This window comes from Callithrix jacchus, chromosome 10 (genome assembly GCF_049354715.1).
Source record: "Callithrix jacchus isolate 240 chromosome 10, calJac240_pri, whole genome shotgun sequence".
Lineage (NCBI taxonomy): Eukaryota > Metazoa > Chordata > Mammalia > Primates > Cebidae > Callithrix > Callithrix jacchus.
The window spans coordinates 25235893-25263595 of NC_133511.1; the positions used below are offsets into that span (position 1 = coordinate 25235893).

General features: G+C 37.5%; 1 protein-coding gene across 4 annotated transcripts; it reads left to right on the top strand.

Moving 5' to 3' along the window:
• Nucleotides 1-972: 972 nt before the first annotated feature.
• Nucleotides 973-27703, top strand: CHEK1 (checkpoint kinase 1). 4 transcript variants are annotated; one of them, XM_035265005.3, is made up of 13 exons: nucleotides 973-1192; nucleotides 2059-2143; nucleotides 2930-3153; nucleotides 4546-4610; nucleotides 4705-4774; nucleotides 8866-9054; nucleotides 11117-11221; nucleotides 13396-13491; nucleotides 18872-18980; nucleotides 19168-19345; nucleotides 19591-19722; nucleotides 25718-25819; nucleotides 27165-27703. In XM_035265005.3, exons 2-13 carry the CDS (start codon nucleotides 2079-2081, stop codon nucleotides 27258-27260), a joined length of 1431 nt encoding a protein of 476 aa, XP_035120896.1. In that variant the 5' UTR covers nucleotides 973-1192; nucleotides 2059-2078; the 3' UTR covers nucleotides 27261-27703. The 4 variants fall into 4 exon arrangements, with proteins under 4 accessions (XP_035120896.1, XP_009005316.1, XP_009005317.1 ...); XM_009007068.6 differs by lacking the exon at nucleotides 973-1192 and adding an exon at nucleotides 1266-1326; XM_009007069.6 differs by lacking the exon at nucleotides 973-1192 and adding an exon at nucleotides 1266-1321.

A 27703-nucleotide genomic window follows, 5' to 3' on the forward strand; every position in this document is an offset into this window, starting at 1 on the left:
TCCTAAATTTTTTTTTTTTTTTAGACCGAGTTTTGCTCTTGTTGCCCAGGCTGGGTGCACTGGCGCCATCTTGGCTTATCGCAACCTCCACCTCCCGGGTTCAAGCGATTCTCCTGCCCCACCCTCCCGAGTAGCTGGATTACAGGTGTGCACCAACACTCCCAGCTAGTTTTTTGTACTTTTAGTAGAGATGAGGTTTCACTATGTTGGCCAGGTTGGTCTTGAACTCCTGGCTTCAAGCCATTCTCCTGCCTTGCCTTCCCAAAGTGCTGGAATTACAGGCACGAGCCACTGCGCCCGGCTAGTACTGGAGAATGTATGGAGATGATCTTGCCTATGCCTTGAGCTCCAGTTTAGTTTATCGTCAGAGAATACCTATTTCAGTTTTTCCTATTTGGTTCTCAAGTCTGTTTCCTCAGAATTTACTTTTCTGTACGCCGCTTTTAAATTTGCATTGTAAAATTTACTTTGGCTCTCCCCGCTTGTAAAAATGAAAGTCTGTAGAAGAACTAAGCTAAGCAGATGGTCTTCCTCCAAAAAGATTGGGCTGAACTAAAGCACTGTTTTGGAGCCGGTTCACAGACAAAAAGCAAAATTGGTTATCCTGACTTTACCTCAAGTTCCAAAATAAACTGCTTTCTTTCTCTGGGAAACTTCCCACGCCACACACACAATGCGTGGCCAGTCATTTCGATGCCTCTCGCTCCCTACACGGAGTTCCTCTCATTCTTCACAGCTCTCAGCAGCTGCTGCTAGTTTCTCGGCTCCAACACCACGGGTACCGCACGCTGAAGTTTACAAAACACTCTGCAGCACCCACTAACTGTGATCTTCACAGTCCTGTCGCAGGCTGGTGGCCTCAAGCAGGTAGCGGTGCAGCCTTTCAGGTCCAGCGCGACCCGGAGCGATGCCCGCAGCCCCGCCTGGAAGCGCAGCGCGGTCGGTCGCGCGCACCCTCGGCGTGGAGGCCTCGGCTCCGCCCGGCAGTGGACGAGCACGGCCTAGCCGAGCCGCACACACCGGATGCCACTTCATATTTGGGCCCAGAGCTCAATTCACGCCGACGCAGTCCGCCGTCCTTAAATCTCTTCAGCCAGGATCTCTCCCCGACTGCAAAGCAACCCTGGGCCGGAGCGGCAACCTCGCACCGTCAGTCTTTTGGAGCAGCCGATCCTCCGAGGGGTGGGACACGGTAACGCGCGCTGTCCTGCTTTACGGCACGGGTGCGCGCGTTTGCGGCAGCAAGTTTTGGCGGGAAAAGCGCTGCATTTGGATTCCTGCAGTGGTGGGCAAAGGACAGCCCGGTGACGAAGGGCGGCCGGTAGGGTAGGAATAGATTCTAAAGAAGGAGTTCGGGGTCTAGATTAGTGAGACGGGCAAGGTGGGAGAAAGTTAGCATTGACTAGCGCAGGGGATTGGAGAAACTCCTGCGGAGGGGCGGTTTCGGAGGGTGGAGGAATGTGGTACCAGGAGGTTCCGGTTGTCGGGGTGGAGGGAGTGAGCGGGGAGAAAGGACTAACTTGCTGCTGGCTAGGAACCCCTGGGGTTTAGGCGCCGTCCTTCTGGGTCCCAGTCCTTCTTACTCCTCTCGAGGCAGTTTGGCCCCGCCCCAGCTTCTGGGACGGGTCGGGTGTGGACGGGGATGGGAATTGGAGCTGAGCGATTGGGTGGAGGCGCTACCGCGGCGTCTTCTGCCCAGTTCCGCCCCCTGTATCCCCTTACTCTCTTCCGCAGACCCCCATCTCTCCTACCTTTTTCCCCAGAAAGCATTTGTCCACCACCTCTTCACCACGATTAATTTACTCTAGGCTTGAGGAGGGCAGAATTTCAGCCTTCGGTGTGCGTGGCATGAATAGCGATTGTGAGTTACACGACAAAATGCCCACGTTTAGAATAGTTGCTCGTGGTTGAAAGACCTGGATAAATATGGATGAGATATAAGGGGAAGGCAAGAGCTGTTATTGCTCGTGGGGAATCCTGGGGAGAGGCGGGGCGCAGTGGCTTCATAGGTGATTTTACTCTAGCCTTCCATCTTTTCTGGATTCCTGCCTTTTACAGCCAAGGTGCTCCGTGGAGTCATGGCAGTGCCCTTTGTGGAAGACTGGGACTTGGTGCAAACCCTGGGAGAAGGTGCCTATGGAGAGTGAGTTTGAGTTCTTTTACCTTGCCTTTGTTTTCTGTCTGCATATTCACTGTTTTGGAGTCTAATACTCTGGTGACTTGGTGAGTAGATGTTTGAGATCCAAGTCTTTTGGCAACTATAGTTACACAGTCTTTTACTAGGATTAATATTTTTTTCTTCCCTTTTTTTTTAAAAAAAAAAAAGTTTTCTTTCTAAAGAGCTGGAAGGGACACGAAGTTATTGTTTCTGTGCCCACAGATTGTTTCTCAGGGTTTAAGCTTTGTGGTTAATTGAGCAAATGAGCAGACTCCGGAGATTGCCTGCTTGGTTTTGGATCCTTGCTCTATCACAAACTGGTCGTTGTTTTGTGATCTTAGGCAAGCTTTCTAATGTCACTGTGTACTTTTCCTTTACCATCTTAAGGATGGCAATAATAGTATCTACCCCATAGATGCTTAGGACGGTCAATTACACAGGCACATATAGTATGGGATTAATATTCTTAAAAGTATATGAGTAGAATATGTACATATGTGATGTGGCTTAGAATTACCTCAATCTGTTTTATGAAGTGTTTATTAAACGACTTGTGTGACAACATAAGGACTTCTTTGGAGTGTTAGCTGTCGTATTTCACATTTTAAAAAGGAGTAGTATCTATTGCAAACATAGCAGAAACTATTTCCTTGGTTTCTCCCTTGTGGAGAAATTAATAAAGGTAAAATAGTTTTAGATGGGTCGTGTATAACCTTTGGAAGTTTTAGAAGAAATGGTATTCTGTAATGTTAAAACTCTTTTCCTTTTTAGAGTTCAACTTGCTGTGAATAGAATAACTGAAGAAGCGGTCGCAGTGAAGATTGTAGATATGAAGCGGGCCGTAGACTGTCCAGAAAATATTAAGAAAGAGATCTGTATCAATAAAATGCTAAATCATGAAAACGTTGTAAAATTCTATGGTCACAGGAGAGAAGGCAATATCCAGTATTTATTTCTGGAGTACTGTAGTGGAGGAGAGCTTTTTGACAGAATAGGTATGGAAAAAAATTTAAGATAATTATTCTAAACAAGTTTTTAAATTTGTTTTTTAAATCTTGGGTATGCTATTAAGTCATTGTCCTTTCAGAATTGCTCATGCAACAGTGAAATTGGAATAAATTATCTTTAAAGAATTTTTCAAACTGGTGTTAATAATCAAAGCATACGTAGAGTCAATGAAAGAAAACTCCTTTCCCAAGTTATGTAAGTGATTTTGATTAAGATTGGTGTCTTAAAAAATTTAAGAGTGAGAAACTGTAGTTTTATGGTACATCATAAATGCACTGTATCCTAAATGCAATGTATTGCCTATACAATTTTTTTCTTTGTAGATATTCTCATTACATGAAATTATTGTATGTATTTACAGATCTAAAATTATAGCATGTTGTTTCCTTCCGGTTTACATGAAATAATTAAGAATTTTCTAGGATTGCTTTTTGTATATTAGGTAAATTCTGTGTTTGCTATTAATACTTAATCTATGTAGAATCAAAGAATTGATATTACAGAACACTGAGAAGTACATAAAATAAATTTGTGGATCTAAATTTATAATTTAAAGCTATTGTATTAACAATTAAAAACTGATACAGGTAATAGGATCCCCAGTGTGACTCAGGAGAGAATTGAGGGTAAAAGAAATGGAGTTAATGAGAGAGATCAAAGTATAAAAAAAACTGATAAAAGAACTCTTATAATAAAACTGTGTTTCATGAAGGACTTCACAGGCATTAGTGACTTTGTAGTGTGAGACTATATGATATTTAAATCTGAGCCAGGTGTGGTGGTACACGCCTGTAATCCTAGGTACTGAGGAGGCTGAGGCAGAAGGATCGCTTGAGCTCTAGACTTCCAGGTTACAGTGAGTTATGATCTCACTCCAGGGACTCCAGCCTGGGTGAAAGAGCGAGACCTTATCTCTTAAAAAAAAAAAAAGTTAAATAATAAAAAGTATAATCTGTAAAATATTTAGTGAAATTGGCTTAGATTTGCCCAGACTTCTCCCTTGGCATATTTCAGGCATGAAAAAAATATTAGCATAGCATTTAGAAGAAAAAGGGGAGAATTTGAAGGATACTGAATAAATAAGTGTTAGTATAAGAGGAAGCAGGGGCTTTAGAAGAGCAGCTTTTAAGGCATGGCTTGCCTTCTTGATCTGGATGTTGGTTTTCTCTTTATATTTTTCCTGTGATATTAGTTTTGCCATCTAACAGGTGAATGTGTGAGTTAAGCCCTGTATCTGTTAGTGGACTCCTGAATTTTTTGTTGGCATTTGATTCTGTTTGCTTAAGTACATTCATAATGTCTAAGCTTCAAATTCAGAAGCTATATGGTTACTACCTGATTATATTTATTCAGTAAACTAACTTTCATAATTGTTTTAGAGCCGGATATAGGCATGCCTGAACAAGATGCTCAGAGGTTCTTCCATCAACTCATGGCAGGGGTGGTAGGTATAGTTGTCTCTTTCCCTTTTACTTAAAATTAGTAAGAATAAATTACATTACCAAATTCTGGTGTGTTTCTTTCTGCCTCCCTCTTAGGTTTATCTGCATGGTATTGGAATAACTCACAGGGATATTAAACCAGAAAATCTTCTATTGGATGAAAGGGGTAAGTTTAGCATTTTGTCACTGGTACCTAAATTATTTTATTTTACAAGTAAAATCAAGTCTTTTGCATTACTGGAATGTCAAGACAGAATCTGAAAAATCAAGGAAATTTTGGAGACTTAGTATATTTGGAAATCACAAGTCTCATTATGCAATACAATTGCAGATAAGGTAGAGAAATCTGACCTAGGTGCAAGGCTAGCTCACTTTATGTATAAGAATATAAGGGTCTCTGTTGCCCAATGTGGAATGTACTCTGTGATCCGGGCTCACTGTAGCCCTGACCTCCCAGGCTCAAGTGATCCTACCACTTCAGCCTCCTGAGTAGCTAGGACCAACTACTGGCAGGTACCACCATGCCTGGCTAATTTTTAATTTTTTGTAGAGATGGGGGTCTTCCTTTGTTGCCCAGGCTAGTCTTGAACTCCTGGACTCAAGCTCTTTACTGGCCTTAGCCTCCCAAAGTGTTGACATTATAGGTGTGTGCCATTGTGCCTGGCCAAGAACAGTTTAAAATAATTCTTCAATGGATTAATAAAGGGAAGTTCCTATGGAATACCCTGGACCTTAGACTTGTCCTGTTAACTCTTTTTTATGTATGACTTGGATAAATACGTAAAACATTTAGTTATATTTTATGGATGCCATCAGATTGACAAGGATGGATAGTGAAAGCTTTAGCTTATAGGGTCAGAATCAAAATAGAAATGTAAATTATGAGGCAGTAGTCTTTGCCTGGTTTAATGCTTTATTTTTAGTATTAGAATAGTGCTTGACAAATGGTCGGCTGTTTGTTTTTGTTTTTTTTTTTTTGGAAGCAGAGTCTTGCTTTGTTGCCCAGGCTGGAGTGTAGTGGCATGATCTTGGCTCACTGCAACCTCTCCCTCTGTGGTTCAGGTGATTCTCATGCCTTAGCCACCTGAGTAGCTGGGATTACAAGCCCAAGCCACCATACCGAGCTGATTTTTATATTTTTAGTAGAGACAGGGTTTTGTCATATTGGCCAGGCTGATCTCAAGCTCCTAGCCTCAAGTGATCTGCTTGACTTGGCCTCCCAAAGTGCTGGGATTATAGGCGTGAGCCACCGCACCCAGCCGATAACATGCTTTTTTCTAATGTGCATGTGGATTTTACTTTTTACCCCTTTAAATTGAGTTTGTATAACATAAAAATATTTATTTTTGCTGGGCATGGTGGCTCACGCCTGTAATTCCAGCACTTTGGAAGGCTGAGGTGGGCGGATCTTGAGGTCAGGAGTTTGAGACAAGCCTGACCAACATGGTGAAACCCCGTCTCTACTAAAAATACAAAAATCAGTTGGGCATGGTAGTGTGCGCCTGTAGTCCTAGCTACTCAGGAGGCTGAGGCAGGAGCATCGCTTGGACTTGGAGACGGAGGTTGCAGTGAGCCAAGATTGTGCCACTGCACTCCAGCCTGGGTGGAGCAAGACTCCGTCTCAAAGAAAAAAATTCTTTATTTTTATTTAAAACTTTAGAAATGCAGGTACACAAAAATTATATATAATGTAAAGAAATGTAAATAGACATGTATTAACCCACCTAGTTTAAAATAGAACATTATTCATATATAAGAATGCTCACAGTGGTGGTGGTTTTAATATAGGAGAAAACGGTAAATAACCCAGATGTCTATCAGTAAATTATAAAATGGATGGCTTATACCTATAACAGTGGCATGGATGAATTTCAGGTATATAATGATATAGAGCAAAAAGGAACAGTTGCAAAAGAGTTCATATGTCTGATTCTATTTATACAAAGTTCAAAAATATGTAAACACAGTATACTGTTCAGGGATGTAAACCTGGAGAAAAAAAATTCACACAGAAAAGCAAGGGCATAATAAAACCTCTAAGAAGGTTTTATTATAGTGGTTACCTCTAAGAAGGTGGGGGAATAGTGGTTACCTCTAAGAATAGGGGTTACCTCTAAGAAGGTGGGGGAGAGAGTATATTTAAGGAAGTATTTACAGATTTCAAAGGACATAGAACATTGTTTTACTAAAGTGAGTGGATGTTTATTACGTTGTTATTTTTTAGATCTTGTATTAACATACAAGATATAATTAATATTTTGTTTCTATTTAGTAATCTTTTTAAAAAAGAAATAAAATGTTACCAGTGTTTAACATCCTTCTGTTTATTTAAAACTTTAAAAATTCAGGTACACAAAAATTCTTAGATAAAATACTATAATGAAATGTAGACATGTATCAACTCTCCTGTTTATTTCATCACAAGTATGTGTTTTCTTTTTCTAAGAGCTAATCACATTTCTAAATTTAACTTTCATTATGTGCAGTTCTCTAACATAACTATTACGTTGCAGACATAATGAAGTCCAAGGAATATTACAGTTATCCATTAGTATTTTAAGTGGTTACTACTCATAAGTAATTTGGAACTCAGTCTTGGTGGTTTGACCAGATAGTGTCTTAAATAGCTATTAAAAAGATAATCAGCTGGGTGCAGTAGCCCATGCCTATAATCCCAACGCTTCGGGAGGCTGAGGCGGGAAGATGGCTTGGTCCTAGGAGTTTGAGATCAGCCTGGACAATATAGATCCTGTCTTTATGAAAAATTAAAGAAAACATTAGCTAGGCATGGTGGTGCATACCTGGAGTCCCAGCCACTTGAGAGGCTGAAACAGGAGGATTGATTACTTCAACCTAGGAGGTCAAGGCTGCAGTAAGCCATGATCACACCACTACACTCCAGCCTTGGCAACAGAGTGAGACCATTTTCAACAAAAAAGAAAAGAAAAAGATAATCACATTAGCTACCTCCTAAGTCAGATAGAGGTAAATGTTTCAATGGTTTACATGTTGTGTGAATGTACTTGATTTTTAAAGAATCAGTCCCCTATTTTGAGACATTTAATTTGTTTATAACTTAAAAAATAAAATAGGACAGTAATGACTTTTATAAATTTATGTAAAGGGCCAATATAAAAATTGGGTCATGCTATACTATTTTTTATGCCATTGGCCTTTTTGTCCTACCTGTACACTATTTAGTGTCAGTATGTATAGATATACCTTATTTTTTTTAAAACCTACCTCCACATTTTCCATTGTACAATGTATTATAATATTTAATCATTTGTTTATAAATATTGCTATGAATATTCTTGTTTTTGAATTTGCCGGGCATGGTTTTTTTTTTTTTTTTGCCGGGTATGGCAAAGGATTATTCCTATGGATATAGAAGTGGGAATTGCTAGTTCAAAGAGTGAGTATTTCACATTTTAGTATGTTTTGCCAAAATGCCTTCTGAGAATAGGGGGCTTTTTCTAACTCTTAAGACTGCGTTAGATTCTGTAGTGCTTTAAGATCCTGTGGTGCTCTATATTTTTATAATCTTCATAACAGTTTTCTATTGTCAGTCTTTACTGGTTTATCTGCTACCTGCATTGGCTGGCATAGTGTCTATCACTAAGTTGCAGTAGATATTCACTAAATATAAGTTAAGTCCTGCTTGCAGTTTGTGTGTATTAATGATGGGAAGTTAGGGTGGAGGTTTGGTTTTCTGATTTTTTTTTTTTTTTTTTTTTTTTTGGTACAGAGTTTTTCCTCTTTTTCTCAGACTCCCTACTTTGAAGGAAAAAAAAAGCATTGTGGTTTGTTGAATATTGCTTGGTCTTGAGATATTTTCTTCTGCTAACTGGGTTTGTTTGCTGCTGAGAAAGTTGTGCCTAACATATTACCGAGGTTACCTTCCTGCCCTCCACCCTACCTGATGAAGGGCTTTGCTTTGCTTTCAGCTCAAGTTTAAAGTGCTCTTTTCCAGAAGGGCAGCCCCTCTGACTCCACTTTCTTGCTTTAATCTGATCCAGACTGTTTTGCATGTTGATAATACTTCTTTTAAGTTAATAGAAGAGATGAGGCCTTTTTCTACTTTTAGCATAGGTGATGATATCTTTTATTTTTTTAGATTTGTTTATTTTGCTTATTTGAAGTTCTACAAACTTTAAGTAACATTAGTGATTTTTTTCTCAATAAAACTTATTCCTGCAAGTATATCTATTTGCAAAACATTTTTATTCAGTGCCATCTTTTTTTCTTTTGGTTTAGATAACCTCAAAATCTCAGACTTTGGCTTGGCAACAGTGTTTCGGTATAATAATCGTGAGCGTTTGTTGAACAAGATGTGTGGTACTTTACCATATGTTGCTCCAGAACTTCTGAAGAAAAGAGAATTTCATGCAGAACCAGTTGATGTTTGGTCCTGTGGAATAGTACTTACTGCAATGCTCGCTGGAGGTAAGAACTGCTTAATCATGGTAAAACTCCTGTCCTATGAAAAGTCAGATTAGTTATTCTGAAATAAATGAAATAAACCAAGGAATTCATATTTATATAATGGTTTTTTGTTTTCTTTTTTAAGAGAGAGGGTCTCACTCTGTTCCCCAAACTGGAATACAATGAGCTATACTGCAGCCTCAAGCTTCTGGGCTCACCAGTCCTCTGGCCTCACTATTTCAAGTAGCTAGGACCACAGCTGCCAGCCACAAGATGTCTGGCTAAGTTTTACAAATTTTTTGTAGAGTTAGGGTCTTGCTGTGTTGTCCAGGCTGATCTTAAACACCTGGCCTCCAGCAAGTCTTCTGTCTTCGCCTCCCAAACTGTTAGGAGTAAAGGCGTGGGCCATGGCACTCAGCTTCTGTAGCAGTATTTTAATAGTGTTTTGATCAGTTTGTGCTGCTGTAGCAAAGTATCATAGACTACATACCTTATAAACATCAAATTTATTTCTCACAGTTCTGGAGACTGAAAGTATGATATTAGGGGAACCAGCCTGGTCATGTTTCAGTAAGGGTCCTCTTCCTGATTTGCAGATGGCTGTCTTGCTGTATGCTCACATGGTGGGCAGCCAAGAGAGCTGAAGCAAGCCCTCTAGTATTTTTTTTTTTTTTTTTTGAGACCAGAGTCTCACTCTGTCACCCAGGTTGGAGTGCAGTAGCATGATCTCAGCTCATTGCAACCTCTGCCTCCTGGGTCTGGTGATCCTCCTGCCCCAGCCTCCCAGCTTACAGGTAAGTGCCATCCTGCCCAGCTAATTTTTATATTTTGAGTATAGACAGTTTCACCATGTTGTTGGCCAGACTGGTCTCAAACTCCTGACCTCAAGTGATCTGCTCACCTCAGCCTCCCAAAGTACTGTGTTGGGGGTGGGAGGGTATGGGTGTGTGTGTGTGTGTGTGTGTGTGTGTGTGTCTGTTGACCAGATCTTGTGAGACATTGTGTCTGAGTTTTTTTTTATTATTATTTGAGACAGGATCTCACTCTGTTGCCCACGCTGGAGTGCAGTGGCACAATTCAAGGCTCACTGCAGCCTTGACCTCCCAAGCTCAAGCAATCTTCCCACCTCAGTCCCCTGAGTATCTGGGACTGCAGGTGTGCACCACCACACCTGGCTAATTTTTTGTGTTCTTTTAGAGACAGTCTTCCCATGTTATCCAGGCTGGTCTTAAACTCCTGGACTCAAGTGATCTGCCTACCTTGGCTTCCCAAAGTGCTGGAATTACATAATTAGTACCCTATAAAAACACAATATTGGCTGGACACATGAGCCTTTATTAGATACTAATAAGGTCTTAATAAGGGCACTAATACCACTTTTTGAGGGATGCCATTCTCAGGACCTAATCACCACTCAAAGGCCCCACCTCCAAATGCCATTGCATTGTGAGTTAGGATTTCAACATGACTTTTGAGGGGGACACAAATGTTTAGTACGTTGCAAGTAGTAACTTACTTATAATCCCAAATATTTTTTTAAGATGAGGCATGCATACTTATTAAATATCACAGTACTTTTCTATGGATCATGTAAACACTTTTGAAAACAAGACTAGGGCAAGAAGTGATTCATCAATTTTTTTATTTTTTGAGACAAAGTCTTGCTCTGTCACCCAGGCTGCCGTACAGTGGTATGAGTTTTGACCTCTCAGACTCAAGTGATCCTCTCATCTTAGCCTCCTGAGGAGCCAGGACTACAGATGCATGCCATCACACCAAGCTAATTTTGTTTATTTTTTGTAGAGTTGGGGTCTCACTATGTTTCCCAGGCTGGTCTCAAACTCCTGGGCTCAAGCAATCCATCTGCCTCAGCCTCCCAAAGTGCTGGAATTACAGTCCTGAGCTACCATGCCTGTCCTGATTTATCTATCTTTGAAGTGTCTCTAAACTTTCCAAGTTGGGATTCTTAGTTTGAAAACTGTATTGAATTAATTCAAAGGAACTTTTCATGGATTTGTATTATTTTTCCTTGAAATCTTTGTAAATAAGAACATTCAAGAAAATGAACTTGCTTTGTTTTTAGAATTGCCATGGGACCAACCCAGTGACAACTGTCAGGAATATTCTGACTGGAAAGAAAAAAAAACATACCTCAACCCTTGGAAAAAACTTGATTCTGCTCCTCTAGGTAACTGGATTATCTTGAGTGAAAGAGTATTGATTTCTTGGATATGAAGTCTAATGCTATTTGAATTTTTTCTTATGTTTTTTTTTCTTTTAAATTTATGTCATGATTTTTATAAATTATTAATTGTAAATAAAAAGGAAAAAATAACTCTTTAGTCCCAGAACTCTGCAACAGATTTTTAAAAATATTTTGGGGAATGTATATTCAGAGCAACTTGAATCTATGCTTTTAAGTGGTTTTCTATTTAAAAATAAAAGTTTTGATATGTGCTATATTTTGTTGCAAATACAGTCATTTGTTGCCTAATTACAGGGATGTACTCTAACAAATGTGTCCTTAGGTGATTTCATCATTGTGTGAACATCATAGAATATACTTACATAAACCTAGATAGTATAGCTTACCATAAATCTAAGGTATAATGGTACAGCCTATTGATCTCAGGCTGCAAACCTGTACAGCATGTTACTATACTAAGTACTGTAAGGAACTGTAACATAATGGTATTCGTGTATCTAAGCATAGAAAAAGTATAGTAAAAATATAGTATTATAATCTAGTGGGGCTGTCTGTTATACATGTGGTACATTCTTGACTGAAACATCATTAATGTGGCCTATGTATAATCAATATATGTATATTATTTATGTGTGTATACAAAGTGAGATCACACTAATTTGTAAACGTTTTTGGTTTTAATGCTCTGTGAACATTTTTCCATGACAATAATTGTAGGTCTACATCATTGTTTTAGAGTCTGTGATGATATTCTGCCATGCAGATATGCCTTACTATATTCTTCTAATCACTTTGTTGGAGATTTTTCTAATCTTCACAGATATAAAAGAGATAGGATAAGTATCTCTGTAACTTAATCATGGCACATACCCTTAAATTGTCTATTGAAATCCCCAGAAGCAAAATTGCAGGATCAAGGATGTAGTTTTTATTATTATGGCTTATATTGTCAAATTGCTTCCTGAAAGTTCAAACCATTTTATCACAGTCTCATCAATTTACATTAAGAAAAAAACTAATAGGCCTATAAATGATAGTTTTTTATTTTAAATTTAATACTAATGAAGTTGTATACCCTTTATGTATGTATTAGTTTTTTGTCTATTTTGCTCATTTTTGTCAAGGATATTATTTTTTTCTTACTACTTTGAAGTTTTTTCTTTTCGTTTTTTTCCTTTTTTTTTTTGAGACGGTGTTTCGCTCTTGTTACCTAGGCTGGAATGCAATGGCACAATCTCGGCTCACCACAACCTCTGCCTCCTGGGTTCAGGCAGTTCTCCTGCCTCAGCTTCCTGAGTAGCTGGGATTTCAGGCATGCGCCACCATGCCCAGCTAATTTTTTTTTTGTATAATTAGTAGAGACAGGGTTTCACCATGTTGACCAGATTAGTCTCGATCTCTTGACCCTCGCGATCCACCCGCCTCGGCCTCCCAAAGTGCTGGGATTACATTTTTTTATTTTTTAACATATTGACCTTTGCATTTGTACAAATATTTTTCACAATTTATCTTTTACTTTCATTTTGTTTTGCTGTATTGACATTCAAATCTATTATCTTGTCCTTTATGGTCTCTGACTATATTATCACTGGAAAGGTCTTCTACCTCTAGTATTTAAAAGTTCCCCATGTTTTCTTTTAGTGTTTTTATGGCTTCATTTTTACATTCGAATCTTTGGTCCATTAGGAAATAATTTTGATATAGAGAGCTATATGAATTTTTTCTCAAGAAAATCAAGATACCTTAGGATGGTTAGTTAGACTACTGTCTTAAAAAGTTATCGGTAAGTAAATATTCTTTATAAAACTGTGAATAAGGTCAGATGAGAACATGACATTGAAGTAATGAAATTTGGTATTGAAAATGGATAAGAGGGGTTTCTCTATCTTTTTGTTAATCTTATCACATGAGGAGAAACATTTCCATCTGGCTCTTGTTCTCAGTGGCAAACAATTGCAAATCAGATCAGCGAAAACTATTCCAAGACACAGACAACTGCATGAAATTAAAGCCGTAATTTAGTAGCTTTAATTATTTCTCTTCCCTAGAAATAATATTTAGTAAGCCAACAGAAAATGTGTTTCTTACCACAAGCCATAGGCTTCTCTAATCTCTGTGACTGTTTTCGTGAATGTTGTCTTAATGTTTGTTTTTAGCTCTGCTGCATAAAATCCTAGTTGAGAATCCATCAGCAAGAATTACCATTCCAGACATCAAAAAAGATAGATGGTATAACAAACTCCTTAAGAAAGGTAATATTCTTAAACTACAAGTTTGTTTATTTTTCTGTGGAAGAAAAGGTAATTGCAAAGTCATTGTCACAAGTCAACAACACAAGATAGGTATGGTCTCTGTCCTCATGGAGATTATAATGTCTAGTAGGAAAAAACATAAAAATAATTTTAAATAATTATAAAGCAGAAAGTCAGGTTCTATAGCTAAATGTCTGACCAAGTCATAAGGGACAGGGAAGAATTTTATTCCTGAAGAAATGACATTAAGTCTAAGATTTGAAGATTAAAGGGAAGCTAGCCAGGCAAGGTAAGTGGCAGATTTAATTCTGAACGGGGGAAGCAGTATTTGAAAAATTTTTGGTTTTAGAAAGTCTGGTGCATTTGAGTAACTTGAAAGATCAGTATGGCACAAGCCATGTCTGTTGTGTTTATCATTATATCACCAGTCCTTAGCACAGTATGTGGTGTACCCTCGACACTCATTAAATATTTATTGAGTGAATTGAGTAAACTGGGAAGTGGGAGAGGAAGAGAGGTTTGAGATGAGGCCGGAGAGATGGCTAGTGGCCAATTTGTGGAAGAACACCTTGTAAGCTATGTTCAAGATTTTGGGCTTTAACTTAAGACCATTGGGGAGAGACCTTTGAGAGATTTTAAGCAAGAATATGGCATAGTCATATCTTTTAAATGGTTTTAAAACATCTCCCTGACTTCTACTGTTTTCTTCCATTGTTTTTTATGATTAGGGAAATATTCAGAATGCTGTAGGCCTTTCTGCTAGTTGTCTAGATATGGGAAGATGGTGGCTTGGAGTAGGTTAGGGCAATGGTATTGCAGAAATGAGATGATTCCAAAAGAAATTTAAAAATAGTGTTGATAGGACTGTTAGGCCGTGAATGGGAGGAGAAAGAACAATGACTAGAGATGATGAATGAGAAACATTCTGAGAGTTATTGAAGAATTAATGTTTAACTCTATCCTCATGGACAGAAAAGAGTTAATATTTAAACATTAACTCTCTTTTCCTCGTTCTAACTTAAAGTCCAATTTTCCCCTAAGGACACAGCTTCCTCTAAAGTGGTAGGTGTTTTCTTTCCCATACCCTCATGTCTTTTGATCTGGACATGGCACAGGTGTTCTCCGTATTTTTCATTGTCACTTTCTCCCATCTTCCTGTATCTCTCTCCCTTCTAACTTTTGAACCTCAAATTAAAACATCTGCCGTACTATCACAGTCTCCAACATGATTGTTGATATCATTTTTGTCATGATTCTTGAATATTTAAATATTTATTTGGATCATCCTGATATCCTGACTTTACTGTTACTTGACCTTTTCTCCTATAGTGATATTGTCTTTGAACACTCTGCACTGATGACCAGTATGATTTTTTCGGACTTCCTCCCTTAATATTCTGACTTCAACAATCCTTTGACTCTAGCTGGACTTGAAGTTAATTAATTCTATCTCTTTAGTCTCTTACCTGCTCCCTCTCTAGGTCCTTGATTCTGTTTTTACCTATCTTAAATCTTTAGGTTAGTCATTATAAATAACTGCTTTGTATTCATAATCTTCAACTTCCTTGTCCCCTTGTGTCTTCATCATACTTAGTGGGTAGAACCCAGTAAGTAGTTTCTGGGTTTAATCTAGTAGTTTTCTATGTACTCCACACTTGTATCTGCATAATGGATTGCAGCAGGAGAAAAATACCCAAAAACATTCACTTTAAATTCAGGATTACTAATCTTAAGTGGACCCTGAATTCTGCCTGGCATTTGGGCTTTATTTCCCCATGTATTTCATTATCCTGTTACCTTAAATCACGTTAATTCTCTCTTTTTTTTTTTTTTTTTTTTTTTTTTTAAGACAGGGACTTGCATTCACCCAGGCTGTAGCACTTCAACCTCTGCCTCTCAGTTCAGGTGATTCTTGTGCCTTAGCCGTCTGAGTAGCTGGGCCATGCTGGCCAGGCTGGTCTCAGCCTCAGCTTCCCAAAGTGCTGGGTTTATAGGTGTGAGCCACTGCGTCTGGCCCCTTAACTTTTATTATCTTCTTCCCCATTCTCTCTCTCAGTTGTTCACTCTGCTTCCTATATCACTGGGAAATAGAAGCAGCCACAAGACAACTTATGCAAGCTTCCACCACCATTTCCCCCTAACTAACTGCCTCTAAACTCATAATATTCTCCTTCGTCCTATATTGCTGTGGATAAATTGCTACAGGTGTTAAGCCAGATTTTTCTCTTACCTACTCAAGGACTTTGTCTAGCAGTTTTTCTGTCTCCCACATTATTAATTTTTCCTTCTCTATTGGATCTTTCTCATCAGCATACCAAATGCTTTTTCTCCCATTTTAAAAATCAGATCATAATGGTAATAAAATTTCTCTTAACCCCTCTTTTCTCTACCAATCCATTTTCTTCAAAATTGAGCATTTCTAAAATTGCTTCTCATTTCTAACACTTCAAAACTAATTTTGAGTTTTTGTTACCAAGTCACAGTGATTTTTGGAACATGTTGCCAAGTTCAGTGTAATAGTCCATCCTTACCTGTGGTCACCTGAGGTCTGAAAAGAATAAATGGAAAATTCTGGAAGTAAACAATTCATAGATTGATTTTATTTATTTATTTAATTTGAGACAGAGTCTCACTCTGTCACGCAGACTGGAGTGCAGTGGCATGGTCTTGGCTTACTGCAACCTCTACTTGCTGGTCTTAAATGATCCTCCCATCTCAGCCCCCTGAGTAGCTGGGACTACAGGTGTGAGCCATTGTGCCCAGCTAATTTTTGTATTTTTGGTAGAGATAAGGTCTCGCCATGTTGCTCAGGCTAGTCTTAAACTCCTGGATTCAAGCAATCGACCCACCTGAGTCTCCCAAAGTGCTGGGATTATGGGCATGAGCCACAATGCCCTACCATAGGTTTTAAATTGTTTGCTATTCTGAGTAGCATGATAAAATCTCGTGCTGTCCTGCTTCATCTCACCTGGGATGTGAATCATTCCTTTTTCTAGTATATTCATGTTCTATGTGCTACCTGCTTGTAACTCATTTAGTAGCTAATTTGGTTATTAGATCCAAAGAACATATGTAGGGTTTGATACCATTTGTACTTTCAGGCATCCACTTGAACATATCATCTGTGGATAAGGGGGACTACTGTAGTCAGTTCTCAGACATCTTGTTTTATCTCGTCAGTATTTTTTACAGTTGATCATGCCCTCCTCCTTTAAACACTTTCTTCATTTGGCTTCCAGCCATTCTACTCTTCTGATGTTTGTGCTTCTCACTGGTTGCTCCTTTTCAGTCTCTTTGGATGGTTTTCTTTCATTTGCTCAGCCTTCTACTACTGGAGTTCTCCAGGGCTGAATCTATGGATTTCCTTTGTTTTCTCCACACCCACTCCCTTAGTAGTAGTATTTGGTTTTGTGGCTCTGAAAAAAACTATATGTTGATAGTCACATTTATATCAACCTAGACCTTTCTTCTGAATTCCGAACTTGTATGTCTTAACTGCCCTCTCAAATTTCGCTTGAATGTTAAGCATCTCAAACTTGATGAGTTCCAAACTGTTACTGATCTTTTCGTTTCAAACCCATTTCTTTTCTAAGTCTTTTCCATGTTGGTTAACGGCAACTGCATTATTCTTATTATGCAGATCAGAAACCTTGAGTCATCCTTCATTTTTCTCATTCTCTTTTACTTGACACCCAGTCCACCAGGTAATTGTTAACCTCTATCTTAAAAAAAATTCTAGAATCCGATTACCTTTTTTCACCTCTACTGCTACCCTGTCATTCCATACTACTATGATATCTTTCCAGAGTGTTCTGATTTAAAAATAAATTAGAATATCTCATTGTTCTACCTAAATCCTCCAATGCTTTAGTTCTCACCAATGGTATAAGCTAAAATCAGTTCATGACCTGTGAGTTCTTACCCAGTTTTGTCCCTTACATTACCTCTCCAACTTCACTTCTGCTTTGCTCCCCCTTGGTCATAGCTATGGTGGTCTTCTCGTTCTCCAAAAACTCTAGGCACACTTCTACCTCACTGTTTTTGTAATGAATGTTCCCTATGCCTGGAAATGCTTTTTCCCATGGAACTTAGATGCGTGTCTTATTTTCTCACTTTCTTTGGATATTGACTTCAGTGTCATCTTTTCAATAAGCCTTTCCTGGCCATGCCATTTAAAACTATCCTCTTCTTTCTAATACATTTCTTAAATTTTTAAAGTTTTTACTATCTTGTGGACATATGCAGTCCAACACATTTCTTCATTTTATTTTCCTCCATTGTACATTTAGCTTATTGATTTTTAATTTTATTTAAATTTATTTTATGTTATTTTGTCTCTCCTCAATAGAATGTAGGATTTAAGAGGTCAAGGGTTTTTTTTCTGTTTTGCTCACTGCTGAATACCTAATACCTAGAATAATGCCTGGCACAGAGTAGATCTAATAAAATATTTGAATGAATGGATTAATAAATAAAAAGCAGGTTTAAAAAAAATTTTAGCATGTTTAAGTGGTTTGGGTACAGATCCTGTAGAGAGGAAGAGGCTGACAGTCTAAGAGAAAGGGAATGAATAACAGAGGATCAAGATCCCTCAGGAGGTAGAAGGATATGGGCTCTGGAACACGAGTAGAGTGATGAACATTCCATAGGAGAATGGAAGGAATGAAAGGATGTGTAGTAATACAAGTAACTTAGCAGATTTGCTGCGGACAAGTTGATGTAGTTTCTGTCTAATGGCTTTATTTTCTCTCTGAAATGGGAGGTGGTAGTTTAGGTACTGGACAGTAGTCTTGGAAATTACACAGAAGTGTAGTTTTGAAATGATCCTTGTGGAGAAAAGGAAAGGAAACTAACTAGAGAAGGAAATAGAATTATCTGGCAATATTGAGGTTCGGCTAGGGATTGTAACCATAAATTTATAGTGGCGTCATTTTGAGTATAATCTTCATTGTAAAGAATCAAAGAATGTTGGCTAGAGAAGATTCATAATATTTATTGTTATTATCATACATTTTTTTTATTTTTAAAAGTTCTAGTCCTTTAGCCAGGTCTGTCGTTTTCATGGAACATTTTTCTGTTACCCACAAAAGATGCCATTAAGATTGTGGCCTGAGCATACTTCACACTTGGAACACGCCTACAGGTCATACTTCGGTATTGTGAAATACCTAATTTGACAAGTGAATCTTAGTAATTTAATAACTTGACCACATTTTTTATAAAGTCATATAGGAAGACTTTGTTTTATATCTTGTAAATATTTTGTGTTAAATAAATAGATTTAGAAAGAGTTTTACTTCTTCAAGTTACCAGTTGGGCTAACTTAAAAACACATTTGCATAGAAGACTTGAAAGCATTTGTATTTTTTTTCTTTTTTAGGGGCAAAAAGGCCCCGAGTCACTTCAGGTGGTATGTCAGAGTCTCCCAGTGGCTTCTCTAAGCACATTCAATCCAATTTGGACTTCTCTCCAGTAAACAGTGCTTCTTGGTAAGACTGATAAAGATTAAGTCGTTTTTGATTGTAGTATTCCCCATGAAGAATAATACATATATGTATTTTTTTATAATAATCAACAATGGACATAATACTGTGTGAGAGTGTTTGTGTGATGTAAGAAAGGCATGATAGATTTTATTTTATTAAATGTATATTTCCTTCTGTCCTAATGCCTCAGTGAAGAAAATGTGAAGTACTCTAGTTCTCAGCCAGAACCACGTACAGGTCATTCCTTATGGGATACCAGTCCCTCATACATTGATAAATTGGTACAAGGGATCAGCTTTTCCCAGCCCACATGTCCTGATCATATGCTTCTGAATAGTCAGTTACTTGGCACCCCAGGATCTTCACAGGTGAGGGAATTTAATTTTTTAAATAAATAATGGCAGCTCTTTATTTGTTATTGTCTTAAAGTCCCTTTTTATTGTGAAAATCTTAAGATATATAACTTTTAAATCACATGGTTTTTTTTTTTGGTTAAAGAAGAAAGGGGAGGGAATCCTTAATGCAAAAGAATTTTAAGTCAGACTAAATGGCTATGATCTTACTGTCTTTAGTCATAATGGATTTATTTAGTTGTCTTCTGTTTGATATATAGAACCCCTGGCAGCGGTTGGTCAAAAGAATGACACGATTCTTTACCAAATTGGATGCAGACAAATCTTATCAAAGCCTGAAAGAGACTTGTGAGAAGTTGGGCTATCAGTGGAAGAAGAGTTGTATGAATCAGGTGTGTTTCATTGATTTTCATTATAACTTTTCCTGAAGAAAAATTTAAATAGGCCGGGCACAGTGGCTCATGCCTGTAATCCCAGCACTTTGGAGACTGGGAGGCCGAGGCAGGTGGATCACCTGGTTCGAGACCAGCCTAACCAACATGGAGAATCCCCATCTCTACTAAAAATATAAAAAATTAGCCGGATGTGGTGGCACATGCCTATAATCCCAGCTACTTGGAAGGCTAGGGCAAGAGAATCACTTGAACCTGGGAGGAGGAGGTTGTGGTGAGCCGAGATCATGCCATTGTACTCCAGCCTGGGTAATAAGAGTGAGACTGTCTCAAAAAAAAAAATTAAATATTCAAGTAAAAACTATCATTTGTATATTTTTAAAATACAAGCTGGGCATGGTGGCTCCCGCCTGTAATCCCAACTCTTTGGGAGGCCAGGGTAGGTGGCTCACCTGAGGTTAGGAGTTTAAGACTAGCCTGGCCAACATGATGAAACCCTGTCTCTACTAAAAATACAAAAATTATTCAGTATGGTGGTACATGCCTCTAATCTCAGCTTCTGGGGAGGCTAAGGCAGGAGAATCACTTGAAACCCATAAGACAGAAGTTGCACTGAGCCGAGATCACACCACTGCACTCCAGCCTGGGTGAGAGTGAGATTCTGTCTCAAACAAACACACTTAGAAATATATAGTAATTAGTTAATTTGAAAAATAAACTAGTAAAATATTCTTTACCTTAAGAAATAATGTATATTTTTTTCTTTTTTAGCCACTATGCCTGGTCTAAGAAATAATATTTCTTAAAAGGCCTTTTTAGTGTTATTAAAAATATTAGGTAGCTGGAATCATTATTTTCTTTAAAATTGTATATGCTTAAACTGTAGACAGTAACAGTTGACTGCCTACCCTGAAAGTCAAATACATTAGCAGTCCCATACTTTTTCCCATCTCCCATTATTGCAGCTGTCAGTTTTTATTGTTTATATTATTAGAGCATAAATATTGGTATTCTAAACTGTCTTTAAAGCTTTTCAGAAAAATGTTAACATCACGAAAGACAAATAGGCCAGCTGTTTTATATTGAAGGAGACTAAAGAGGCCTCCTGATAACTAAGTGCAATGCATGATCTTTCACTAGATCATGTATTTGAAAAAAAAAAAAAAATAACAGATATTGTTGGAACAATTGGGGAAATTTGAATACGGACTGTATGTTAGGTAATGTTTCTGTATTAGCATCAGATTTCTTGGGTGTGATAATACTGCGTTTTGTAGGAGTATATCCTTGTTCAAAAGAGAAACATATTGAAGGAAAGTTAAAGTGAAGTGATATCTTCATTCAGTTTAAACTTTAAAAGAAAGAAGGGTAAACAGCTACATAAAGACAAGCACACACATCTTGATAGATAAGACCAGTGAAGACTATATGGTTATTTATTGTACTCTTCTTTCAGTTTTCTATAGATTTGAGTTTTCAAAATTAAAAAGGGAAACTGTTACTGTGTAGAAATCTGAGGCCAGCCTGATATTCCTCTCACCTATAGGTGATTCACTCTTTTTCAGTTAGACTCATAGAGATAAAATTTGCATAATATAAAAATCATGACTTTAACCGTTTTAAAATTTTTAATGCAGTGATTTTTAGTATATTCACAAGGTTGTACAATCATCACCCCTGTCTAATTTCAGAACATTGCATCCACAGGGGGGAAAAAAAAGCAAAAAAAAAACCTTTGTACCTAGTAGTCACTCCTTATTCTTTATTCCTCCATTCCTAGGCTACCTGGAATCTACCTTCTCTCTTTAGGGATTGCCTTTTTTTGAACATTTTACATAAATGGAATCTTATAGCATGTAGTCCTTTAGGTCTGTCTACTTTCATTTAGCATAAGGTTTTCAAGGTTCATGGCATTGATCAGTACTTTATTCCTTTTTATTTTGGAGACAGAGTCTTGCTCTGTTGCCTAGGTTGGAGTGCTGTGATCTTGGCTCACAGCACCCTCTGCCTCCCAGGTTCAAGCAGTTTTCCTGCCTCAACCTCCCACACACCTGGCTAATTTTTGTATTTTAGTAAAGACAGGTTTTTACCGTGTTGTCCAGGCTGGTCTCAGACTCCCGAGTTTAGGCAGTCTGCCCTCTTCAGCCTCACAAGGTTGCTTGGATTATAGGCGTGAGCCACTGCACCTGGCTGTTCCTTTTTATGGCTGAGTAATATTCCATTGTGTGTATGTACTACATTTTGTTTATCCATTCATCCGTTGATGGACATTTGGGTTGTTTCTACTTTTTGGTCATTATGAATAATACTGCTACGAACAATCTTGTACAAGTTTTTGTGTCACCATATGTTTTCAGTTTCTTAGACATATATGGAGGAGTAGAATTGTTGGAACATATGGTAACTCTTCATTTAATTTTTTGTGAAACTGTGAAGTGATTTTTCCAAAGCACCTGTACCATTTTACATTCCCACCAATAATGTATGAGAGTTCTAATTTCTCTTCATCCTTGCCAACACTTACTGCCCCCGCTTTCTACTATAACAATCCTAGTATGTGTGAAGTGTTATCTCATTTTGCTTTTGATTTTCATTTCTCTAATGACTAATGATCTTGAGCATATTCTTATATGCTTATTGACCATTTCTTTATAACAGTGTCTATTCAGATCTTTTGTCCATATTTTAACTGGATTCTTTTTATTGTTGTTAGAGTACTTTGTACATTCTGGACACCGGAACCTTGTCAGATACCTGATTTGCAAATATTTTCTCCCATTCTGTGGGAGAAAATTCCTCCATTCTTTTCGTTTTTTTGTTAGTGTCCTTTGATGTACACAAGTTTTAAATTTTGATGAATTCCAGTGGATCTATAATTTTTCTTTTGTTGCCTATGTTTTAGTGTCAAATTTAAGAAACTGTTACTTAATATAAGATTATAAAGATTTATACTTTATGCTTTCTTTTAGATGTCCCAGCCTCCTAAGGAGCTGGGACTACAGTCTTAAAGTTTAGCTCTTATATTTAGGTCTTTGTCCTTTTTGAGTTAATATTTGTATATGGTATGAATTAAGGTCCAAATTCAAATGTTTGTATGTGAATATTCAGTTTTTACAGCACCATTTGTTGAAGACATCTTTTCCAATTGGATAGTCTTGGAACCTTTGTTGAAAATAATTGGTGATAAATGTGTAGGTTTATTTCTGGACTCAATTTTTTTTTCTTTTCTTTTTCCTCCCCCTGTGGCCTCAGTTCTTTGTTTCATCTATATGTCTGTGCTGTGCCATTACCATATTATTTTGTTTACTGTAGCTTTGTAGTGAGTTCTGAAATTAGAAAGTATGAGTTGGCTGGGCACGGTGGCTCACGCCTATAATCCCTGCACTTTGGAAGGCCAAGGCGGGTGGATCATGAGGTCAAGAGATTAAGACCATCCTGGTCAACATGGTGAAACCCTGTCTTTACTAAAATACAAAAAATTAGCTGGGCATGGTGGCGCATGCCTGTGATCCCAGCTACTCGGGAGGCTGAGGCAGGAGAATTGCCTGAACCCAGGAGGCGGAGGTTGCGGTGAGCCGAGATTGCGCCATTGCACTCCAGCCTGGGTAACAAGAGTGAAACTCTGTCTCAAAAAAAAAAAAAAAAGTATGAGTTGCCCAAGTTTTTTTTTTTTTTCAAGGTATTTTGGTTATTTGTGGCCCTTTGTTTTTCTATCTGACTTTTAGGATCATCTGATTTGTTTCTGCAAGAAAAAAATTTGGAATTTTAAAAGAGATTACATTGAATCTATAGATATACTTGGGGAATACTTCCATTTTAGTACAGATTGAGTCTTCCTTATTCAAGGTCCTTGGGAAAAAAAGTTTTGTGGATTTTACCTTCGTTTGGATTTGGAATATTTGCATATACATTGAGATAACTTGTGGATGGGACTCAAGATGAAGCATGAATTTTATTTATGCTTTGTACATATATTATACAAATAGCCTGAAGGCAATTTTATACAATGTTTTAAGTAATTTTGTGCAAGAAACAAAGTGTACATTGTACTATCAGAAGGCAAACTTATCAGGTGTGAAGTTTTTCATTCATGGCATCATGTTAGCACCCTAATAGTTTTGGAGTTTGGAACATTTTAGATTTCAGATTTTAGATTATGGATGCTAAACCTTAATCTTCCAATCCAATAACATGGGACATTTTTAATTTTTTAGGGTCTTTAATTTCTTTCAAGAATATTTTATAGTTTTCAATGTTCAAGTCTTGCACTTCCTAGGTTAAATGTAATCCTGTTTATTCTTTTTTTTAATCCTGATGCTGATGTAAATGGAATTTCTTTCAATTTTATTTTCAAATTGTTCATTGCTAGTATATTTGCAAATAAATTTTGTATATTGATCTTGTATCCTGAAAATTTGCCAAACTCATTTATTAACTCCAGTAGTTTTTTTTTTGCAAATTCTTTTGGTTTATATATATATGAAGATTATTTTTGATATATTAAAACAGTAAATTGTTTTACCTTTTTTTTCTTGTGATCTGGATGCCTTTTAATTCTTTTTCTTGTTCAGTTGTTCTAGATAGGACTTCCAACATTACGTTGAGCAGAAATAGTGAGAGTGGACATCTTTGTCTTGTTCTTGATCTTAGGGGAAAGTTTTGAGTCTTTCCACATTAAGTATGATGTTAGCTGTGGGGTTTTAGTTTTTATGATGAAAGAGTATTAGATTTTTTTCAGATGTTTTCTCCATCTATTGAGATAATCGTGGATTTTTTCCCCCTTTATTAATATGGTGTATTAATACCTTGGCCTCCTGTGCCCAAGTGATCCTCCCACCTCAGCCTCCTAAGTAGCTGGGACTACAGGTGTTCACTACATACCCAGCTTTTTAAAAATGTTTCTGTAGAGATGTATTCTCTCTGTGTTGATGAGGCTGACCTTGACCTTCTGGGCTCAAGTGATCCTCCTGAGTAGTGGGGACTACTGGTGTGCACCACCATGCCTAGCTAAATTGACAGTTTTCATCAGTCTATTTTGTCTAGTATCAGTATAGCCACACCAGTTCACCGGCTATCTTCTGCGTATTTTCATTTGTTTAGATGGAGTCTCACTATGTTGCCCAGGCTAGAGTGTTGTGGTTATTTATAGGCACAATTATAGTGCACCACAGCTTCAAACTCCTGGGCTCAAGTGACCTTCCTGCCTTGGGCTCCCAAGTAGGTGGGACTGCAGGGACATACTACCATACCCAGCTACCAACTCTCTTGGTTATTGTTTACAACTGTTTTTTTGTTTCCACATATGAGTGAGAACATGTGATGTTTAATTTTCTGTTCCCGGTTTATTTCAGTTAACATAATGTCCTCCAGTTCCACCCATGTTGCTGCAAATGACAGGATTTCATTTCTTTATATGGCTGAGTAGTATTTCATTGTGTATGTATATCATATTATCCTCATCTGTTTGCTTGACTTTTTGTTTTGTTTTTTGGAGACAGGATCTCACTCTAGCTCATGCTGGAGTGCAGTGGCTCAATCATATCTCACTGCAGCTTCGACCTCCTGGGCTCAAGTGATCCTTCTGCCTCAGCCTCCCTGAGTAGCTGGGCCTACAGCCATGCACCACCATGCTTGGCTAATTTTTTTGGAATTTTAGTAGAGATGAGATATTGATATGTTGCCCAGTCTGGTCTTGAACTCCTGGGCTCACAGGTCTTCCTGCTTTGACCTCCCAAAGTACTGGAATATAGGCATGAGCCACGGTGCCTGGCCTATTCTCATCTGTTGTTGGGCACCTAGGCCAATTCTGTATTTTGGCTATTGTGAATAGGCATGCAAAGGTCTCTTCCATATAATTTCCTTTCCTTTGGATAACATCTCAATAGTGGGTTTGCTGGATCTTACAGGTAGTTTTATTTGTAGATTTGGAAGAACTTCCATTCTGTTCTTCATAGTGGGTATACTATATGGCTTAACCTTATTTTTGTTGCTTTAGGTTACTATATCAACAACTGATAGGAGAAACAATAAACTCATTTTCAAAGTGAATTTGTTAGAAATGGATGATAAGATACTGGTTGACTTCCGGCTTTCTAAGGTAATTTTATGTTTTATTTTAGTATTTTTCTATGGAAATATTTCTATGTGACTTTTTAAATGCCATTATGTTTGTATATATGTGGCATTTGTAAATAGAATGTAACTTTTTCATTTAGAGCATGTGCTTTTGTTAATCTATTTTTCCCAAACATTGTTTTTTCAACCGACATTTTCCTTATTATAGAAGTTTTTGCTAAGCACGGTGGCTCACACCTGTAATCCCAGCACTTTGGGAGGCCAAGGCAGGTGGATCACAAGGTCAGGACTTTGAGACCAGCCTGGCCAACATAGTAAAACTAAAAATACAAAAAATTAGCCAGGCATGGTGGCGGGTACCTGTAATCCCAGCTACTCGGGAGACTGAGGCAGGAAAATCGCTTTTACCCGGTAGTTGGAGGTTGCAGTGAGCCGAGATTGCATCATTGGACTCCAGCCTGGGCAACATTATGATACTTTATCTCAAAAAAAAAAGTTTATGCTTTTGTGAAAAATGTAGATAAGCAAAAAATGGTAAAATAAAAATAATTCTAAATTTTCCTGCCCAGCAGTAATCACCTTTAAGATTTAGAAGCATTTTAATATTTTTCTTAATTTATCTTTTAATAAAAATTATGATTTGTTTAAAAATATTTCATTATATAATAAACCTTTACATGTTATAATACTTCTGTGATTGATACATTATGCATAGATTTTTTGTTCATATTTGTGATTTCTTTAGGAATTATTAATTTTAAAGTTATAGTTTTATAGCCCTTAATATATAAATCCAAAGTAACATTTTTTCCATTTTCCGAGAGATTGTATGTGTCTCTAAAAGGGGTTGGAGGGGTAGCTGCTGTGTTAGAGCATTTGCTGCAGTACTCCTTGTATTAGAGATTTGCTGCAATACTGTTTTTCAGATGCTTACTATGGAATTAAATTATTAAGATCGTAGTATAATGAAATTCGTCTCATAACTAAATCTGTTGGTTTTATTGCAATAGTGTTATGACAAGATTTCAGTTTAGTTGTATAGCTTATTGTTAGTTTCCAAAGCCTACTGCCTATGCAATGTAATGACATAGGTCCAGATATACCAACACATGAAACAGAGAGGATGCCATTTTATCTGCTCTCTGAGCTCAGTGCAGTAGAAACAGTGATGGGCATGAAACTACATCAGAATTATTATCTCTGCCAGGATATTTGGTCTTGATAAACTGGCCTAAAAGGAAATTTTAGCTAGACATATATGTAAGGATGTTTGTCTCTTATTACCACTAAAAAGAGATTGATTTTAGGGCATAATCTTGTTTTTGTTTTTATTTTGACATTATTTTTGAATACTATTTCTAATATAGGGTGATGGATTGGAATTCAAGAGACACTTCCTGAAGATTAAAGGGAAGCTGATTGATATTGTGAGCAGCCAGAAGGTTTGGCTTCCTGCCACATGATCCGACATTGGCTCTGGGGAATCCTGGTGAATATAGTGCTGCTATATTGACATTATTCTTCCTAGAGAAGGTTAACCTATTCTGCAAACTGCAAACAATAGTTCCTGAAGTATTCACTTCCCTCTTTATCCAAACATCTTCCAATTCATTTTGTTTATTCTGCATACAAATAATACCTATATCTTAATTGTAAGGAAAACTTTGGGGAAAGGATGAATAGAATTCATTAGATTATTTCTTCATGTGTATTTACTATCTGAATTTGAAATTCATCTGGTGGAAACCAAGTTTCAGGGGACATGAATTTTCCAGCTTTTATATACACATTTCCCATTTTTATCAAAACATTTTGTTTAATCCAAAAAGTACATATTTCTTCCATGTTGACTTAATTATAAGATGAACCAATAAAGATATAAACCTTGTGACTTTTGGACAGTAGA

Bases quoted from the DNA above. Each gene is read 5' to 3' on its own strand.
- CHEK1 (XM_009007067.6), top strand. The intron at 18,981-19,167 runs GTAAGACTGATA...CTAATGCCTCAG, and splicing joins CCAGTAAACAGTGCTTCTTG to TGAAGAAAATGTGAAGTACT. The intron at 25,820-27,164 runs GTAATTTTATGT...TTTCTAATATAG, and splicing joins TTGACTTCCGGCTTTCTAAG to GGTGATGGATTGGAATTCAA.